This window comes from Nothoprocta perdicaria, unplaced genomic scaffold (assembly GCF_003342845.1).
Source record: "Nothoprocta perdicaria isolate Ctin4 unplaced genomic scaffold, notPer1 scaffold_170, whole genome shotgun sequence".
In the NCBI taxonomy this organism is placed as follows: Eukaryota; Metazoa; Chordata; class Aves; order Tinamiformes; family Tinamidae; genus Nothoprocta; species Nothoprocta perdicaria.
The window spans coordinates 1,199,855-1,221,474 of NW_020454872.1; the positions used below are offsets into that span (position 1 = coordinate 1,199,855).

A 21,620-nucleotide genomic window follows, 5' to 3' on the forward strand; every position below is an offset into this window, starting at 1 on the left:
GACATATTCCAAACAAAGGGATTCCAGCTTTCTCTTAAAACAATATTGACACTTAGAAAAAGTGCACAAGCAAGCGTAAAACACCCCCAAAAACAGTTTAACARTGAAAAACTAGAAAAGGGGGAAAGGGTGCATTAATACTTCTATTGAATTGCAAAAAGTAAAAACTTTTTTTTTATTCCTCTTACATACAAATCTCATTTATTTACACACTTTACAGGCTTTTTTCAAGTATTTACAAAGTTTGCAATATATTAAATTATGACCATCCATAAAACTCTCCATTAATTGCATATTTACATTCTTTTTTTTTTTTAACCCACCACTGAATTTATAGTGTACAGAATTGAAACAGTCTTTATGCATATATAGCTTTACTTCCCAGCACCCCTGAGCCTTTTTATTCTGCCTCCCTTCCCCATAGACAAAGAGATACCGTTGAAAATAAACCAACGGTCACTTGCCAGCATCTCCAAAGCAAAAGGAAAGAAGGAAAGCATCTCCCTTGTTCAACTCAGCAGGACAGTAAGTCTGTCCTTTGCAAGGAGTTTCCTTAAGAGGAGACTATAGAGCTGTAAATGTGAAAAGGTTGGTCTCCAGGAAGCGAGCGCTCTCCCTACACCTGCCGAAACTGCCTCCTGACCCCCAAAAGTGCTTGGTGGGTTCCTGGGGGGGCCATTGAGCTCAAGGGGAGCCAAGGAGCCCGGGAGCAGAGCAACCCTGCCRGCCTCGCTCCCGGGAGCGGAATTACTGATGGGAGCAGGAAAGACTTAAGAGCTTGCTCACCAAAGGGGCGCCTTGCGGAGATGTGGGCAGGATCTCCCGTCCTCCAGCTCCTCTTGCGGTGCCTTCTCCCACTGAGAGGGAGCAGAAGAGGGGTGCAAAAACCCCTTTTACTTGCTGCAAAAAGAGGGGTGGCATTTGCTGCTCAGCAGCCAGGGGCGAGAGGGGAGCTGCTCAGATCCAGCCTGGCAGTAAAACCATTTTCTTTGCCAGCCTGGTACAGCAAGAGAAGCTAAAGGCCTGCGACCCCAGGGAAACCTCGTCCTGCAGAGCTCTCCTGGGTGCTGCAAAGGGATCTTGAGGCTGCAATGGGGATCCCAGCGGGGATTTCTGTGTGCAATATCAGTGACAACTCCAGAGGAACCGGGAACTGAGCCCCCATARGAATGGTGATTTCCTGGTACCCAAGGAGGCAATATATACTCCTTCCTCTGCCTTTCCAGTCACCCTGAGTTCAGGAGTCACCAACAGCAAGTCAATGACCTGTTTTTGGAAACCAGCTCTAGACCACAACGCTGTTACCCATGGGGCAGCCCATCTTTCCACACCGACCGGTTCAGAAACGATCCTTCCACCTTCTCTGCCCATGAGCTTCTCGGGCAGTACCAATTTCTGAGCTCGATATTCAYAGCAGCTGCGATTTCATAGCAGCTCTGCAGCCTCTGGGCTGTGAGCTGCCTCCCAGCTCACCGGCCAAGAGCTCGGAAGCATCCAACAGATCCCAAAAGACAGGATGCCCAGTTCAGCTGGGCACTTCCTTGAGCTGGCTAGGGTGGGGGATTGTCTAAAACTGGCACTTGTGCATATAGAAAATGTGTTAATGAAGCTAGAGGCGAGGGAGACAACATGACGCTCGCCATCTGTGACTCATCACGTTTTGTCACCGCGATGCCCTGAAAGTAAATAATCACATTCTCTCCATTTGGTTCAAACCTCAGTGGATCACCAGGAGGTGGCTGGCTCTTTGGGAAGAGCAACAGCCTCTTGTAGCCTTTGGAAAGGCTGAGCAAAGCTGAAGCCCCAGAAAAAGACCTGCTGGGAGCAGGCAAGGTGGCCAARGGCTCACTTGCAGCCATTTGGCTATGATGTGAAAGCTGCTTTTTGCATTGCAAAATGCAAATGCAAAGCCCACGCTGCAATACAAAAGGCATCTGCACTAACTCCTCTGGCAGCTGAAAACAGGAGCTGCTCTAGAAGCTGCGCTGCAGGTTGGGGTTCCGCACTCAACAGCGGCCACGGCCAAGATCAGCTCTTTATCAGCAGGACAATTGCCCTCCTGTTTTAGTTTAGCAGCTAATTCCTTACAGGTTTTGGAAGAGGAAGGGAAAATATACTGGAAGTTTAAAAACAAATGATGTAAACTCCAGAGGGAGCAAGGTTGGGACATATGCAATGTATCGCCTAGACACAGATCTGGAAACTTAGGCAGAGACCATAAAGTGCACTTGGAAAGCTGGTCCGCAAACAGTCCAGACTCACCATCTTCAGTCCAACCAGCTGCAACACGTTGAGCACAGGAGAAGCCATAAGGGAGAGCACTTCTAAGGGGGCACAAACCTGCCCTGGAACCCTCCCCAGTCCAAACAGCAACTGCAAATAGATCAATTCCCTCTGCTTCTTCCCCAAAGCAGCCAAGCAGCCCCAGTGCCTTAAGTGCGACTCAAGAGTGACTCTCAAACTACAGACATCTCACAGACGTTGTCCCTGCAGCTCTTTTGCAAGTTACATTCAAGGACACTTCGAAATAACGGCATCACCAAACCACCCGCAATCTCCGTAGTAAAGGGTCCAGCAGGTTCTCCGTGTGCCTCACCAAGTACTTTACAGAAATGCATCAGGTACAAAACGAGTGAGAGGTGAAGTAACCCTGACTGCCTTTGGATTCAGCTTGAGCAGCTGCCAAAGCGTAAACAGCAACGGTCACTAACAGAGGACCTAATCCCACCATCGCTGCACTCCCGACTTTCCATTAACTAAGATCCAATCCACACTTTAAGAAGAGAGAAGAGGGGTGCGTGGCTCTTGGCATGTACAGCATTGCATGCAGTGTAAAACACACCCCAAGCAGTAACTACACTAACACAAATCTTATTAATCCAATTCCCTTTAAGACTGCTACCAATTAAATGAGTCCTTTCTCTGCTCTAAGAGAGTTAAACTCCCTCCCTTTGGTTCTGCTAGATCTGGTGCATGTTTGCCCARTTTCAAGGGCCAAACACACAGATTGACACGGTGCTGGGGGTGCTCTCCTCCCTTAACAGGAAAAACACAAGGGTTATGCATAGAAATGTTTGCAGTGTCAAGGCCTCCAACCAAATTGTTTGGAGCAGGAACCTCCTCTGTCTTATCTTTGCACGGGAGCCAGACGTGGTCATCCCATTTGGCAGCTTTTGCCAGACTCTACTAAGATTAATAAACACAAAGTCTGCTCCCATTCTTCTGGTCTCGATGAAAAACGCCTCCTCCCCTTCCCTCAAAAACTCCCATGGCTGGGGAGACGTTTTCCCACTCTGTCATTCCACATGTACGTAAAACACTTACAAAGGAAAAGGTCCTTGCTCCTGAGAACAGAATTCACTTGCTTTCAAACAAAACCCCTCCCAGTTCCATATTAACAAGTGTGAGAGGATGTCCTGAGCCCCAGCCCTGGCCTGGGAGTTCAGCCCGCCACATCTGTAAGCGATCTTCTGCAGCAGGACCAGACCCAAAGGATCAAACTTGGAAGGGCCCACAGCACCCGCAGCCTGTGGACACCAAAACGGAGCCTCTCTCAGGGCACTGCGCACAGCAGTGCTCAAGCAACAGGAAGCATGCAGAGGCAGCTTGGAAGGGACTCGGGAAAAACCACCATTTGCTCTGAACACAGGGTTTCGGGTCTGGAAGGAGTCGGTGCAAAACAAGCCAGGAATGAGGAAGCTTTCAGGTGCTGCCACATGGATCCCAGGCAGGAAATGTGGCCAGCACCTCTTCCAGCAAGGGATATATGAAAATGGATAAGCTGGTGCTTTAGGAGCACAAACGGATGACAAAACTTGTGAAGAGCTTCTCTGTACCTGGCTCTGTGTCCATTCAAAATGACTGCACTCTCAGCACCACGACCTGGCACCTGCCTTGGTATTTTTGCAGGAAAGGGGATGGGGGGGCAAAAAAAGCACCGTTTCCATCCAACTCACCTACAACCTCCTCATAGAGCAGCACAGAAGAGTGAGCACAAGACACAGAGAGGCCCCAACAGAGTCATTTGGTGAGAGGAGGATGCAGGGGAGGTCTCCGCTGTAAGGCTCGCTCCAGCCCGGGGGCACGGAGCCGAGATGGGCTCTGCAGGGCGCTCTGTTGAGGCACATGGCTACGGATGCAACAGAGAGACGGGGCAGAGKGGGGACACGTCACCAGTGCATTCCCTTTACACGGCAGCTCCAAGCCCAAGAGGCAGGAACACAGAAGTGTCACACACTCCCTGTGCCCCTACCCTTCCCAAAAGCTTCGGAAGTGCCACAATCCACAAAGGACACAAGGTGAATCTCATCCTGAGAAATTCCTCTGATGCTTCTGCAAAAAAAATCCTTAGCTGCAAACCCAGGGCATACCTGAGGGGACAGGGAAGGACACAAGCAGCTYGAGCTTCTCCCAAAAATTATCTGAGGAAAGGCAAAGATTTACCTTACAGGTCAGGAAAACAGTCATTTTGGAAACACTGTAAACATGCAGGGTGGCAAAGCTGCCTGCCCCATCGCCCTGGCTCGACYGCTTTCCAGATGGTGCTTTGGCTGCAAAGCTGAAAGTCTTCTTGTCCTGGAAGCAGCTCAGTTTTCCCTCCCCACCGTCCTTAGCTAGCAGCTCCATCGCAGACAACCGCAGGCTCTGTCCCTTTGGCAGTGAAGCTCATGGTCCAGTAATCCGCACTGGCGAAACCTTTGGGAGACGCAATGAGAAGGCCACGTTACATGAATTCATCCCCAGTTACTGCTCCCGCTCCCCACGATGTGATAGGTACACAGGAATTCCTTGAAAAGACACAGCCCTCCATGAGATGTTGCTTTTATAACACCCAGCAGAGCTTTAGTTGCCCCTCATGTTGAGGCTACTGCTCCATTTAGCCACTTCTACACTCAGCATCTCATGGCAGCACATTGATTGTGTTCCAGGCCACAAACTCCCAACCCAGAAACATCACTCTTCTTTCCCACTACCGAAGTGCTGGAAGCACACCCCGGTGTGGAGATGAAATGGCGCACACCATTTTCTTAGGAGTGAGATATAACAGATGCAGCTGGACACAGTCTTCCTGCTCCAAATGATCTCCCAGACCCTGCACGTTGCAATAGGCACTCACCGAAATCTCCAGCCTCCAGCTCCACCTCGAACATCTTGCAGTGTCCTCTACACTTGTCCAGAGGCACGACAGTTAGCGTGAGCTGTCCACTTCCAACAACAAACAGGCTGTGCAAACTGTAGCTCTAGGATGAGAGGACAGCATCTCAGAGGCCTTGCTGGCTTTTCTGGGGGCTGCTTGATCATAAGGGGGCAACTTGGAGCCTAACGCAAGGAGAATCAGTGCAAACCCCAGTTTGCTACTGCAGCTACCAGCAGACCATGACAAACTCTGGCTCAGCTGCATGCAAGTGTCCCCTCTTTGGTCCCAAGCAATACAGGCCCTTTACCTAGAAAACCCAYGTGAGGAGGAGGGAGAATATCAGGCTAGAAACCCCAATTTCCCTGGCACTTCTCCACGGCAGCTATCTCAAAATAGGTGAAACTGACTGCCAGGAGCAGCTAGGGGTGAATTTCTCACCTTATTCCCTAAATCTGGATGGCGGATGAGGAAGCAGCTCTCCAGAGACACTGACTTAGGGAAGGACAGTAGAGAGGAAGCGGGGAAAAATTCCTGCAGAATCCGAGTTTTATTCAGAGACTTGTTCCTTAAAAACAAAACAACAAATTAAAAAGAGATCACACTACGGTAATACTCATGTTTAAAAGACAAGACCCTTTTAGAAGGAGGAGACTGCAGCAGACACTAAATCAGTCCTGTGAGCAAAAAAATCTGCCTTTCTTAACCATGCGCTCCTTCCTGCCTTCTCCTCTTAGTACCTGCAGCACGACCACATATACGGAGAACAAGCAGGTCACTACGGATACCTAAACAATTTCTTTCCCTTCTTCCCTTGAAAACATTCTGAATCATTGATCATCTTCAACAATTACAACAGTGTGGAGAGGTGGCATCATCCACAGCAGTAACTGAAACCACATGGCAAGGCGGGGGAATCCAAATCTATTTTCTAGGCCAGGGAACAAGACGGGAACAGGCAGGGTGGGGCTTGTTATTTTTACAGTTCTGATGAGTGGCTTAGCATGATTAATAGTTGTGTACCACGACCATCCACCTTCAGGCGCCGTGGCTGAAAGTCACCCCAAAAACTATCTGAAGCCTCAGCCCAATTACTGACCCCATTGTGCTTTTCTYCAAGCCGGCGCCCTGCGTGACAGAGGTGGCACTGCACAGGACAGGACCGTCATGCAAGCGCTGCACCAAATGTCACCTTCCTGCATTACTTTATATGCAAAGTCTTTGCTAACACGTTGAGTTGCTCCATAGCCTTAGAGAGCTCTGAACTGTTAAAACGTTTTGTATCCTCAAGAAGTTTCAGCGTGGTTCTGAGAGGGCCAGGGTTAAGCGTGACTAATTTCGTACAGAGACCAAACAGAAACAGCGGGAGCCTCTGACCTTTGTTTTGCAGAAGTCAAAATACGGCTCCTTAGCCAAAGCTAATGGCAGCTGATTCCCACTGAGAACCTGTGATTAATCACCTGATTAATCACATTAGAAATGGAAACCATTTGCCCCAGGTGATCAGACCACAATCTAGATAATCAGTGTATGGATTGAAGAGCAGGACCAACCAGTCACTGGGATATTTCTGTCTTGTAAAAGGAGCAGTATATGAAACCCCAGCACAAATCAAATCACCTTCATAGAGAAGCCTTCCACTTGAATCCAGGCAGTGCCAGGAGGTGGACAGAAATCTGTACTCTGTTCCTTTTCCCTTTTCCCTGTAGTTGAAGTGCAACTGGTTAAGTTATTCATACAGGCAAATCCTGGGCATTCCTGCAAAAGGGAAGTGTCCGTCTGCTGCGTGCTTTGTCTTTGACTCACCAGGGAAAGAAAAACGGGAAGCTCTGTCTTGGAAGGCAGCTCCACAGCTCAGCTGAATGTTCTTCTATTATAACCTCTGCCAGTTCTGGGTCCTGGGACTGAAAATGCTTTAGCTCTTCATAAGAAAGATACTGTCCTGTCTTAAACAACAAAAGACAGCAGGATAAAAMCGCGGCACCTGGGATTTTTCTCCTCTCCCATTTCCCCCCCGCCAAAGAGGATGCAACAGTGACACCACCGAGCTCAGCACACTCCTAACCACAGTTAATTAATTATTAGTTTCTAGACTAATCATCTAGCCCTACGAATCCATTACCTTCACTAGAAAAGGCTGAGACGTCTGGAGCTTTTCTGATACTTCTCCGAAGTCTGCCACTATCGGGAGGCTCCTCACAGCAGAGCAGGCTGTGCAGTTTGCAGCAAGYGCGGAGCTGTTCTGCCGGCAGCCTGCGGCCCACCAGTCCTGGCATTCTTGGAAGGAAACAGGAGAATCACATTTAATGAGGCAAAAATCGAAACGGAAAGGAGACAGACTCTGCGATTAAATCATTATCCCAAACACTAAACTCTAAACACTAAACATAGTAGTTTTCAAAAAACTACTATGGAGCAAGTGTGACTGGGAACTCTAATTAGAGAACATTTCTAGCACAGGCTGAAGATCTTGGAGATACCATTTCTGGGTGAAAAGTCTGTGTTTTGCACTGGACAAACCCCCAAAGCCCTGTAGATGGTCTACAACACATGGAAGGTTGATGGAGAACAGGAAATTTCACCAAAATGTGCTGCTGGCAAATCCATTCGTTGCATGGATTTGCTTGGGAGCTAAAATGGGAAGAAAGTGCTGTTATCCTGCAGTCAATGGACTGGCCTTCATCAAACACTGCACGTGTTTACATTGCCAAAAGTTAGATTTCCCTGTAAAATAATTACTTGAAGCCAATATCTGTCCTCCTTCCCCTAAATTAACTTCTTGTGCTGGGAGAGCTGCTAAGTAACATTAAGACCATCAACTGAACGGTCCAAGGAAGGACGTTGCTGAGTGCCCCACATATTTCTACATTAACAGATCCGCAGGAACAACCGAGGGGACKCAGCTCTTATTAAACAACAGTGACAACTCTGGCGCCAAAGCTGTACTTCTGCATGGGAATTAAACTGGGAAAGGGCAGGAAACCCACCCAAATTCAAGGGGAAGGCAAGAAAAATCAACCCTTCATGCAGCCTTCCCCAGGGGTTCCCATTTCCAGCCRCGCTAGTGCTCGGTGCGAGGGTCACTATCAGTAAGTGCTGCTTCCTAGGAGAGCATGTTTTATTTTCCTTCTGACATCTGCAGCAGGCAGCAGTGGTACAGAGCATTAAGGTTCATCGGGACATAACGGCAAAGCAGCAGTTCAGGATTTATTTTGCTTTCCACTCTCTCAATATCGCCAGTCAGCTCCGAACTGCTGCATTTCCCCTCCTGCTGCTGGGATTCAGACTGAAAAGGATCAGGATGCAACTCCTAGTCTCGCTGGAAGATGCATCCACGCTRTTTTCAAAGGGCAGAAAAGGCAAAAAAACAAAGTGTAAAATTCTAACTGCAAGCACCAGTCCCACTCCCATGAGAAAGTGCTCCAACGAACTTTCCCTCCCTGCTCACAAGAGCAAAAAGAAGATCTTTGTTCCCCCGGCTGTAGAAAGAAATTTTACAACAACAAAAAACCCCTCAACTCACAGAAAACAGCTGGTCATGGGCAGGGAACAAAAGGCTGAAAGATCTCACCGGGGAAGGGCAGTCACCATAAAGGGGAGAACAAGACAACATTGCTTACGGTCTGCAGTGACACCAGGATGAACAAGACAATAATTTGCTTCCAGAGGAAAACTTAAGAAACATCGTCCATGAGGATTAAGTCCCTAAAATTTTCTCCCCAGGCTCAGGGTTGTGACCCCCAAAACAGGATGCTAATCAGCTTGCTGGTATAGAGCTCGATTCCTCTTTTCAGCTGCTCTGGGATATTTGCATTCTCAATTGCCCGATTCAGGCGGTTATTTCTTCTCCCCGTGAATAACCCAAGGGCGCACGGCCGAGACGCGTTGCAAATGCTGCAAGAGAGGCTGGGGCGTTTTTTTTYCCCCCTTCTCTTCTTGCAATTAATCTTTTAGATTGATTGTTGAGGCTGTTAGCCTGCGCACCAGCTCGCGTGTGACTGGCATGACAAGCACAGGGACAAATTCGCCAGGGATGCTCGTCCTCCCTTTCGCTCCCTCCGTTCCCTACGGATTATGTCCCTGCCTGGACACCCTGGGGGGTTGCTCTGGTTGAAGCTGACACGTACAATTGGCACAACAGAAGCATGAGCCGGTCCCGACCGACTCCTCCTTCGTGCTTTTACTTGCCCATCCTCTGCGAGGAGGGTCTGTCCAGCAGAACGTGGGTCCTCGGCTGTCACCGTAACCGTGTTTATCCCGTTAGCTCTCCGGCACAAGAGCTGCCCCTGTGTCTGGACAGATCCCAGCTACAGCCGAGGTCTTCCAGCTGCTAACACAGTGCAGATGAAGAGATAACGTTGCTCAAAACGCGCCTGGGATTAATGCGAGGAGTTTATGAGCGTACTTTCCACGAGGCAGGGAAAATAATTTTCGAGTTACAATCAGTTTGCAATGAGCACTCCGCCCTTCTTGGATGTTTTCGCAGAGGATCTCCCAAGTTTCTTGGCCGTCCCGAGGACTGCAGAGGGCTGCATGTGCACGCAGCTGGGTGTGGAGGAACCAAACTGGATGCTGGAGAGATCATTAAGAAGATATGGCCCTGCTTGTGCCAGCTGCAGCAGGGCAATTAAACCCATGGAAACCTGCCCATATATATATATATATATATATTTGTATACATATGACAGCTACATCACAGGAAAATCTGGTTGCAGGGGAAATGGAAGAGTCCCAGGCCTATTGCCACCATCACCCACAAAAAATAGAAGAAAGCTCCCCAGAAAGCTGTCAAATGCACTAAGCAGCTCCTTACTGTAAAACCAGTAAGCCAGTAAACTGTAGAAGTTGGTTCAAAATCTCCAATTCATCCTTCTGAGGTTGCTATTTCCCAGCCCCAACACACGACTCACCAGGGACCCGTCCTAGGAGTATTCGAGCAGCTTCAGCAAGCCTGGGAGGAATTCAGGGCTCTAGACACAGGCAGTTCTGTGCAGCGGGTTCRCACGACTACATCCCGAGGAAACAATTCCAAGGTAAGCTCAGGATGGGGAGGCCTCCCCAGGGCCCGGCCCAGTGCCTCACCGCAATGCTGTGTTGACACCACAACCAGGCTCTGGGGAGCTGCTCAGTGCTGCTTTCCACACGCAGCGTCTGCCCGTGGCTGCAGGTGCTCACAGCTCTTCAAAGTGCATCTGAAGAGAGCTCTTAAAAGAAGGGGTCAGCAAGAGCTCGGCCTGCCTGCTGCCTCRCGTGGCACTTCCTCCTTGGCAAAAAGGGACCAGGGTGGACTTGCAAGCAAGCTGGGACACTTGCTTCCTCCTTCACYCATTCTGGTAGCAAAAGCTTAATCACGAGCTGTTTCTTACAACTGACTAAAGGCAGAGCTTTCTAAAGGCAAGTGAACCCCTAAGATTCCAAGGGATGAGGAGCCCACAAAATCCTCTGYGCTCCAGCATCCAATTCCCCCCTGCAACAGTGATCTAGAGAAGCGCTGCAGCTTCTCCTGCATTTGGAAAGATCCCATTTCCAGATGCTGGATTTTACAATGCTGTTTCCCATTATTTTAAGGAGAGGGATTTGCAAGGTCTGGCCCTTAACCTTGATGTGAGGTTGCAGCTCGTAACGTCCTGTTATTGCTTTCACAGCCAAAAAGGCCAAGTTTTTCGTGCTCCTGAGATATGATTCACCACTTGCCATGCTGGGACCACTGCTGATTTACAGATACTGGACACCTCMAGAAAATAACTTGCTGCTTGAACAGCTATGCCAATGCAGCAGGATATACTAGATGCTTATCAACACATTCCTACCCCTTATAGGAAGATAAATTAGTATGTTAAAAGCCCAAAGCAATTTGCAGACATTAACTGAAGATTACAGCCCACGACATGAGTAAATCTCCTCATCTCTGGGAAAAGCAACTTTTCCCAGAGCTCCATCTTACTGAAGTTTTTCCTTCAGGCTGAAAAATCGATCATTTTAATGCCAAGTCAATGTGAGACTGAACCAATGGGGTTCTGAGCATGGGAGAAAGCAATCATGAGATACACCTACTAATTAGTGTGGAAGCCCTGATTAAGGAAGGCATCACGGTGGAATTTACATGCAGGCTACGAAAAGGGTCCTGATTTAGCGCACTGACCCTCGCCACCTCCTCACATTGGGCATTTCTGCAGCTCCGAGTATTCTGGACATATTTATGACCAGACAAAAACGCACCTCCCAGTTTAGTTCACAGCATTTTTAGGAAAAGCCAAAGAAAGGAAAGAAAAAGCAACAACATAACAACCTCCCACCCCACCACACACACACACAAGAAACCCCAGGTTGCTCTAAGAAAATGCAACAGCTGAAAGAAGAACTCATTCATTTCACTAATGGGTAACGGCTGCTCAAACAACCCATTAGTCAAATTAAGGACGATTTGTCAAATCTGTAGCAAAGGACAGCAGTGATTTCTGATCCAACGAGATGTTGTGAAATCAGGCTGCTCAGCTTGGAGGGGCTCGCAGCCCACGCGCACGAGGGAGCCGGGCCCGGGGACAAAGCTGCGCTCACCAACCTGCAAAACCAAAGGCCTCCTAAGAAGTCCCCTCCAGCCTGTGCCTCTAGGCAGGTACCCTGCAGGCAGCCCGTGCTGCTCGGAGGGTGCCTGTGTGAGCAGCCACAGCAATCACGTCGTTTTAAAGCAAATTTTCCACTTTCCAAGTTGCTTCCACTTGTCTGACGGCAGCTGGAGTCCATAGGTTTGACAGGCCTGGGCAAAGAGGGGTCTGCTCGTCTATCAAACGCCTCTATCTCCACGGCACAAGTGCTCTTTGTGAGGAAATAAACACAAACTGGGAGTTCTCTGGCTTGTCAAACAAGGAAACAAGAAGKCCCGAAGGCTTCAAAATATAAAAGCAAAAGGGAGAGTTTAAACATTCTGGATTCCCACAATTATTGGGGTTAGTTTACTGTCAGCAAAGCCAAACAAACAACTCCCTGGCTGAATCAAGGCCAAAATAAAGCAGTATATGAAAACAGCCTGGCACCACCCTGCCGTGCAAAGCCAGCCTTTCTTTCCTCCCCATGAATGRGCCAACACGTGTGCCTGAGTAAGACCCAGGTTATGCCACCAAAGGTCGTTTACAAAAAGAAGAACATCAGCTAAACTGCGGGGATGAGAGGGAGCCCAGCACAGAGCTGCAGCCCACGCCACGCTCAGACACCTCCAAACGCCCCAGCCCCACAAAGGGCTGCGTGATGATGTGCATGAACACGAGAGCAAACGAGCCTGAATAGGGCAACGTAAAGTTGGCTTAGGAACAAACTGAAAAGCTCTGTGAGCGAGAGGAGGAGGCTGCCCTGAAGGCAGCACGGCAGGTTAGCAATCAGACCACAAAGCTGGGCAAGAAGGGAGAGGTTAAGGTTTGTCTTGCAAGCAYGTGGGCCCTTTCTGCCCCGCACTGAGCCAGGGATAACGGGGCAGATGTGTGAGAAGCAAAGGAATCTGCCTGCAAAGGGTTAAGTGCAGGAAGCAGCCAGAGTCTGGCCAGACGCCAGTACCAGCCTCAAGCTGAGCTGAAGGTGGCTGACCGAGAGGCAGAGGCTGCTGTTTTCTCCAGAACCCCRGCCTGCTGTGACCCATCCCTGCAAACAGCTCCCAATGCACCAGGCAGGCCTTGCAGTGTGACAGAGACGGGCCATCTGCAAGGCCTTGCCTAACGTCCTCCAGCAAGGGTCATTTCTCTGGTTTTTAGCCCTTTTGGACTACACAAAAGGGAGTCTTTAACACAGTGTTCTCTAAGCCAGGGTAGCTTCCATGGGATCACTTTTCCACCACTAAGCTGCACACGTGCATCTGATATTTAGGGGTTCCAGCTACTGACTCACTTGATTTTAAACCGTGCAGGATATATTTGGTCAAGACAGGCTGTTCTTATTAGGACCTACATCGGATTTGCCTTTTGGTCATTACAGGAGTAGTGCAAGTTGTACCAATGAGAACCTGAGGAATCGGGGAGGCAGGGACATCAACTCACTGCGCTGTCCAGCTTCGGTGAGATCCAAGTAGGAGGCAGAGCAAGGTCCACAAAGGATCTCCAGTTAAGAGCTTGCTTCAGGAGACTGAGAGAGGGGCACAAATGAAGTTTTCCTCACTATCTCACCAACTCAGAAATCCAGCCTGGAAGATGCACTCTGGACAACATCCATCTCAAGTTGAGACACGTCTAGCGGGACCTGCATGTGTCTCAGGAGCCCACAATGTGTCAGACAAGGTGCAAAAGCGCCGCCTGACCCTCTCTGAAGAGGTTTCTGAGAGGCAAAGATTGGGCAGACACACAAGCTGATGCAAGAGGAACTTACACTCTGCTTAGTCAGGTTTTTGCTCCATCTGTGTGGTTGACAAAGAGCAGTTATCAAACAGTTGACAAAGGGACATCTAAGTTCATAGTTAGATATGACTAAGGCTATTCAGGATGTCACAGCACCATGAAGGGAAAAATCATGGATAAATGTGTAGAGCATTCACCATTATGATGCTAAAATTTCCACTAGAAAAGAGAAAAATACTTTCATGTGGCCCCTGTTGCCATAAACTCCAGGAGCTCCACTATCCTCATGTTTCTCCCTCTTTAAAGGACGCAGAAGTGTTCTTACCTCTAACTTTGCAGGTGGAGTGTGACAAAGCCGTGATGTCTTTTTTTGACGTGGACTGATGTAGGCAGAGGAATGAATCCATGGCACATTGCCTACACCTTGTCCTTAGRAGCACACCGGGAAGTCCTGTGTTAACCCATGGGCCCATGTGAAATACACTGTTTCTTGTAACAGGTATAGCCCTGGCTAAACCCCGAGACCTGGGAATCCACCGCATCCCAAGGGACAGGTCATCCTCTTGCACCAGGCTCTGCAGCCTACCTGAAACGTGCTCACGCMGGGAGAGGCGCTCTCCCCTGCCCAGTGCTGAGGCCTTCACAAGCTCTGCATAAACACGAGCTCAGGAAGGGCAAACGAAAACCACATTTCCGCAGAACTTCTCCCCAAACCAATGGGACCTCGATTCCCAGTCCTGGGAAAACAGCTGAAAGAGAGGCAAGGGGGCCAAACCCAAGGATCTAAAGGCCAGCTTTGAAGAAAGAAGGAGTGGAAACATTAGTTTGAATATGGGAATTGATCCGGGGGGAGAAAGCAGGCAAGCAGCAGAAGAGAAAAAGAGGCAGAAAGGAAATTTACTTTGGACGTGCTCCTACAAACCTAACACAAGAGACATCTCCTCTTTGCACAAACTGCTCTTCAGCYCTGCTTTAATGGCTCAAAGGTCCTCCCACAGCCCTGGCCACACAGGCAACCCTTGTCATCCGCAGCAGGGCTCTGGGGGTAGGAGGCCACGGCAGGAAGGTGAGGAAGAACAGGACACACCGAGCTGGGMGGAGAGGGAAGAGATATCCTGCACACCCATGACACCACTTGAACTCATCCGGCCTCTCAGAGGACTCGGGCGTCTGAAGGCCTCCTTGTTGGGGCAASAGGCTCCAATCCTGGAGACAAACCTGCCCCCAAACCACTAGGGCCAAAGTGGGCTCAGGAGAGGGAGCTCAGCTCCGACGCACAGCCCCGGTGCCGGGCACTGTGGGCCCGAGGAAGCGGAACAGACCAGCCCGGTCACTGGCCACTTGGCCAGCGGGGTCGCGTCGTGCGGACGGGGCAGTCTGCCAGCAGCGCCGGTGGGCCCAGAAACCTCCCCACAGCCCACAGGCAACTTCCAGTGCAGCCCGAGCTGCATTTGAACTGGTGCCCAAGCACACGAAGCTCCAAGCTTTAGCCTCAGCCCCCGCAAAAAAATTAATTCTACCACGGAGTTGCATGGAGAAAGGAAGAGAAGCCTATGGACCGATTCCCTTGGTTAGTGTTTTCTTCTGCTGCTCCATCTCCCTGCATGGGTTTTGTCCTAGACCTGCTCACTATAGCTGCTAGACCGACTTATGCTCGCAGCAAGCAACAAGAGGAGGGATGTGACACTACTCGTTCCCTTCAGGACACCACAAGGTCAAAACAAAGGGCGCAACGTTGCAACACGCAAAGGAAGCACTGCAAGAACGCCTGCGAGACCACCCAGCCCAGCACCACGCCATCCACTTCCACTCAGCCCTGCTGCACCCTTTTTTATTTATTTTATGTTTTTCCCCTGTGGAGTCCATTCAGCAATAAGTAATGAAATGAACGAAACGTCACCAGCGCCGCTGGGCCGGCCAGACGTGGGACAGTGCCGGGATGCTGCAGCTGCCCACTGGGAAGGCAGGACACATGGGATTCCCACAGGAAGCCAGCCAAGGTTCAGCCTGGGTGCTGTGCGCTCCCATGCAAATACCCACGGCCCAGGCTGGCTCCCTTCGCTGAGGCACGAGGGAAGGGAGCCGAGCCCTCCCTAGCACATTTGTTAAWTGGGGCATGCTGTAATTTTCACCTAACAACCTAACACGGCGCAAAAGCRGAGAGGGAACAGCTCAGCCCATCTGCGCCACCCTCCTACCCCCAGATCTGGCCTTCTGCCCAACCATATTGCYAGTCACTTCAGAAGATGTCCAGGAACTATGGAGGCATAAGGCATTTTGTGCATTTAACACCAACCTCATATCCTACCTTGCCAGAAAACATGGTTTTCGCTTGCTCTCCTTGGATATTTCCCTGTTTCCCCCCTATTCAGCTGTTTTCACACCAGTAGCCAATGATCTTCACAGTAGCTTGCTTATCTTCACTGCAAGACGCGCGTGACTTTCTGCACTGCAACTAGGGCCACCCCTGTCCTAGAAACCTTTGGTGTCCCAAGGAACCTCACGGGACTCTCCAYGTCCAAGCTGACCCTGTGCAAACATGGTGGCATTTGAAGGACGAATCTGCCAGCGCTTTCTGAAGAAAATTAGATCCGACCAACACCAGCCTAGAAGTTTCTGCTGGTTTCCATCTCAACACAGGAGAGAGCAGTGTCAATCAAAATGCATGAGAGAAGCAGGCTGCTAACGTCAAGCAAGTCTCTTCACCTTTTGTTTCTTCCTCCCTATGGGATATCTACATTTATAAGGAAGGAAACACAAACCAAGGGATACCCTGGCGCTTCCATACGGACTTGAATCCACAAAGTCTCGYATGTGACTGTGTCAGAAGAGGGGGAGACACGCACACAAAAGGGAACCATGCTGGCATTTCAGGGCGACCTTTTTAGCTCTGGCAGGAAGGTCAGAGCCTCAACAGAGAGCTGTGGCACAATGAGCTGCCAAAGCTAAATATAAACCAGCACGGACACAGGAGTTTGTTTTTACAGTGAGCCAAGAGACAATCAACATTGTGCCACTTCCCTGCTCAAAATAATTCACAGCTTTATCGTTGCTGACAGTCTTTGTATTTTATTACAGAGGCAGAGCCTGTCTTACGCCCATTTGCCAGCCTAAGTCAGTGGAAACGATTAACAAGGAATGGGAAACACTCAAACCTTCTCATTTCTATTGTACCAGTCTCAGAACATCTATTATCTTCATTAYCCATGATGGGGCCACATAATTAGGGAACCACTTATCTAGGTGCCTCACACACACATTACCCTTAACGTTAATTTAACTACTATAAATACTGTTGCCAAATTTTCCGTGTGGCAAAAATTGTTTTTTTTTCTTAAGCTCAGGTCATGTGTTGACACTTCTATACACTTCATTCACAAATACCAGGATTTGGGTCACAAACTGTTTCGGCCTGCTTGCTCACAGAAGAAAGAAACAACAAAAAATCCCTGTCTTTTACCTGGTACTATCTCTACAATAGGGCTCAACTCAAAGGTATCAAGACTTTCACTGAGATTTTTTAGAGAAATAGCAGCTTTGGGGAAAAAAAAAAAACACTGAGAAGTTACGACCAAGGAAAAGAGAACATGCAAGCAGAAAATGATGAAGCTTGAAAGAAAATAAACTACAGTCCCAAACAATAGCTGGGAAATTACTCCTGCTAAAATACAGTATGCTATTTTTAATCACAACGATAAGAAAAAAGAAAAACACGGTGTCATGCCAGTAACACATCTGATAGTTTGCTGCCCAAGAAGATTTGCATGGCTGGTATTTAACTTGGTATTTCTAGCTACGTTAGAGCAGAGAAATGGTTTCCTTACTCTCGAGCATGTACTTCTTGGCAATAGGCAGGGAGAGCAGGCGGATGTGAGCGACGAGGGAGCCCCAGGCGTGGGCTCTGGTGAGCGGCGCTTCGGCTGGCAACGGGCTGTACGGCTGGATCACGAAGTAAACGGTGAGCAAGAGCAGCCCCAGCRTGAGCAAGGCCTGTAAGGAGAGAGGCATGCGGTTAACGACGCTGCATGGCCCTTCAGAACAGCACCCACCTTCCAGCAGATGAGTCAATACTTATATTGKAGCCCTGCTAAAAAAGCTGGCACCAGGGCAAGGAGGAACATCCACAGACAGTTCTTGATTCCTCCTGCCTAAACCAAAAAGCCTGTGCTCCCACCAGAGCCCTTGCAAAATGTTTTAGGGGTATTTTGCAGAAATCGGTCAAGCTTCAAAACGCTTTGGCAGAGTTGGCACCAATTCCCTCCTTCACACTAGGCTTTGAATAAGCTTTAAAGGGATGATATGACACATTTTTTCCCCCCTGGTCAAAGTCAAAATGAATCAATGTCAAAAACAAGAAAAAGAAACTCCAAGAAACCGGATGTTCCAATTACCAGTTTCCTGATCTCCTTGCCTTATTATAGAGCATTTATAGGATAGGAAAAAAAGATATCTGGATTTCTTCTCTAAATAGAAACTATTTTAATGACTGAGCTATAAAGAACATTACCAAATGTTATCGTAACATTTTCACTCTGTAGCAAATATCTCCAAATCACCTAGCAAAACAGCATCCTTTTAATTGCTTGGTAATACTGTGTATAGTATCTTGGAAGTTAATGTTCTCAAAACATTTTTCCATCATCAAATTTCTTGGCAATAGGTCCATTTTACAGAGTAGGGGTAGAATGAATACAGGTAGAAGCCTGTGAAAGGATCAGAAGCAGAACTTCGAACTCTCCATTACCCCACCCTGAACTTTAAGACTCTCCTTCCTTCCTCACTTTTCTGCTAAAGGTGCTGACACTGGAAATCTTTGCCTGTAGAATCAATCCAAAGACTTCATTGTTTAATAACTTAAGGAGCGGGAAGTGTTGACRTGTTCAACTTTCAACACACATATGAAATTCCAAGCCGCCGTCAGCCTTCCTTCTGTTTGCAAACCAACTCATGGAAGGAAGGAGGCAAGCTGCACTTAATGGCTTTTTATAAGTACAATTCAGAAGAATTCATCAAGAAAATGCAACAGGAAATAAAASGCTCAGGTGCAAAAGAAGATCTTCAGGCTCTCAAACGGTTCCTGCATGCACAAAGATGTCTTACCTTGTAGAGAACTGCTAAGACAGGGTACCGTGGAGGTCCTCTTTGGGGTTCATTTCTTTCCAAGAGCTGCTTGACAAATTTCTCAATGGCTTTTTCTGACATCCCACACTGGTGGCCAGTCTGCCGCACCAGATCTATCGTCTCGGAGAGCTTGTCATAAATGCTGAGTTCACTGGTCGTAAGCTCCATGGCCGCTGATGGAAGAGCCCTGCAGAGAGACAATAACATCAATAGAAAGCCCACCCCAGCCACGCTGCTCCACACCAACACATGCAAGAAGATCGCAGGAACGTCCTGCTGCCTATGTGAGGCAAAACACTTCTCTGGAGCAAACCTGTCTGCAGCCAAGACACAAGTTAGCTGAGCCCTAAACAGCCCCCGCTGGTTCAGTATCTCCCAAGGACCAAAAGAAGCCAAAAAATTAACCGATTGAGAGCCTCAGCTCATGTAAGCTTCCCCAAAAATCAACGAATCTCTATTTCTTCACTTATTCCTTACGAGCATGAACCACAATGTGGTTCCTCACCAAGTACAAGAGCCAGCAGTGCACAACTGAGCGACACACACAGCAGCCAGGCCGAGCGTTCCCGCACTAYAAATCCCAGTCGCTTCCTTTAACACAGTTTTTTTCCTGATTAAATCCCCTGTTAACGATAAGAACAGGAGAGAAACAAGCAGTATGTGTGGGGCAAAGTTTAAGATTTTACAATATATTTATGTTTACGCAATGAAATGTCCAGGCCAACTGATTATTGAGCAACAATAATGTGATAGTGGCATGGTCCGCAGGCAGCCCAAGGTCTTAGGGTGAAGTTCCTCCCAAAATTTGCCTTCAGGTCATTCACGTTCAGGAACGCCATGTGACCAAGCACTGCAGGAAAAAATTGCATTGCTATCCAGAGACAAAACAGCACCTGATACCAATTTATTTCCCACCTTGAAATTCCGACAGGGACACTTGCAAGAACACACCTAAGGAGCCAACAATGTCAAGATGCCGTCAAGCAAACGTTGTTCCTCCCGCACTCCCCCTGTCTGTCACCAAGGCAGAAGCTGCAATATCAAGAACAGCAGCTGGGCTGAAGAGCAGACAGAAGGAAGGGTCTGGAGAAGCTAAAAACTGGAAATAAGAAAATGCCATTGTAAGGGATGTTCACCCTTGGCAAAATGCTACCYGGGGAAAGAGAGCACCTGTGAGCTCTCATATTGCCTCTATTTCTGAGCCGGGAAAACTCTAACCTGGATCGAAGTGGAAACGTAAAAACCCAAGATATGTGACAACTTTTCCACAGCACCACTGGTTTCAGCAATCACTCCCTTTTCCCCATCTGCACTCCCCCTTCTGCTCCTCCAGCGTCAACTCCCTGTTCTGCTCTTGMGCGTTTGTCTTTGTGGTCACACAGGGAATCAGATCAGGAAAATTATCTGGCTGGAAAATAACTCTTATTTGTTTAGGCAGCAACTGCTGAAGCGTCCGGCTCAAGCAGCTCGTGTCAGATGTTACGTTGCCATCAGTGTCAAATATCTAACCGCAGCTGTAGAAACACCAAAACAGTCAATTGTCAAATTAAAACCTAACCCCGAGCACCCAGCAAGAACACGCTGCACTACATCACCCCGTTAATTAGTTTCTGGTCCCGCTCTTCCACCGTTCCTCACACTTGCTGCAAAGCTTTGTCCCAGATCTTACCACCTGAACAGACTTAAGGGCTAGTGAGCTGTCCAAAGGCAGGTTTGATCAATACCTTGTTATGGATTGCAGGTTGCTTTATCAACTCCTGCATTTACGAAACAGCCTAACTCATAAAATAGGCAACAGCCGGCACATCTGCAGGATACTAAATGCCTTCTTCTTCTTCCTTTTTTCCAGCTTTTCTGATTACTCTAGTTGTCTTGACACTGCCAGACCAGTACAGTAAATGGTCTAAAGGGTAATCTCGCTTCCTCCAGWTCCCATGGGCCAAAGTTCACGCTCATGAACCTCTCCCATACAGAAYTGCAGCGGATTCAGCAAGCTCCCTGGCTTGAGACACTTGCAGGATCTGCCTCAAACTTCTTAGAGCAGTTATCCCTACAGAAATGCCGTCAGACAAGGCAGCTTCCCCTTTTCCAAGCAGCAGAAGCTCCAGAGCTGCCTCTTCCTTCTCCCCACCTCGCGTTCAGCTCCGTGCAGGCGCCTTCGACAAGAAGCCCTGCGAATCACAGGCACGCATGAGAGAAAACACGGCCGTTCCTCAACAAATTCAGCCATGCCCTTGGCCAGGAACTAAAGTGTTTGCCGAATAAATTGTTTTGAACACAGACGAGGCCTTAAAAAACCCCACAGTCCCTCACTTCTCTCCCTATCAGCCCAACACAAGATAACGCGGGCTGCCAATTCTCTCCGCTTTCACGCAGCCACATGTCACAAACGGGCCGCTTAAGGTGAACGGCCGCGCGTTTAGCGCTATTTTTCAYGAACTGGAGTGCACGAGCACCTTGGGACGGGCCCCGAGGTTGTGGAAAAGCTGGATATTTGTAGGGAAATGCCCAAAGAGGAGGCATTTGGGCGTGGGGGGTGATCTGGTTGGCCTTGCTGCCGGGCTGTCAAACGTGGGAGAGCGGTAGGAAAAATAAATAACAAGTGAAAGGCTCTTGGGGCAGCTGTGGCGCTGCGGGCTCGGTGACGGCGGTGACGGCGGCAGGTCGCGGCCCCGCCGTGTCCCAGCCGGGCCCAGGGAACAGGCCCGACTCAGCACGGAGCTGCAAAACCCTCCGGAAAGGGGGCAAAACCCCCAMCCCCCCTCGTGCATTTCCATGCTGGCCGGTCAGAAATGCCCCAAAAGGGGGTACTCCCCCACAAAAAATAATCATTATCCCTGAAAAGCTGCATATTCCCTCAAAACGTGGGTGCGCCCCAAACCACTGTGCCTCTCCCAAACGTGCCCTCCCCCAAAACGGGGTGCCCCCCCCCAAACCCCGGTACCTTCCCCTAACCGTGGGGTCCCTCCAAACCTCGATACCCTCCCCCAAATAGAGGCACCCCCCCCTCCCGGCGAGGAGCCGCCGCCGCCGCCCGGGCCCGGCAG

The 21,620-nt window shown here is 49.1% G+C and overlaps 1 protein-coding gene across 2 annotated transcripts; it reads right to left on the reverse strand.

The window, feature by feature from the left end:
- Window positions 1–556: 556 nt before the first annotated feature.
- Window positions 557–21,047, reverse strand: CUNH6orf89 (chromosome unknown C6orf89 homolog). 2 transcript variants are annotated; one of them, XM_026036082.1, is made up of 8 exons: window positions 21,030–21,047; window positions 18,553–18,760; window positions 17,277–17,442; window positions 7,257–7,411; window positions 6,941–7,080; window positions 5,576–5,702; window positions 5,117–5,240; window positions 557–4,695 (listed from the first exon to the last, which is right to left on the reverse strand). In XM_026036082.1, the coding sequence occupies exons 2-8, from the start codon at window positions 18,739–18,741 to the stop codon at window positions 4,610–4,612; spliced, it is 987 nt and encodes a 328-aa protein (XP_025891867.1). In that variant the 5' UTR covers window positions 18,742–18,760; window positions 21,030–21,047; the 3' UTR covers window positions 557–4,609. The 2 variants fall into 2 exon arrangements, with proteins under 2 accessions (XP_025891867.1, XP_025891866.1); XM_026036081.1 differs by lacking the exon at window positions 21,030–21,047 and adding an exon at window positions 19,079–19,806.
- Window positions 21,048–21,620: the final 573 nt, after the last annotated feature.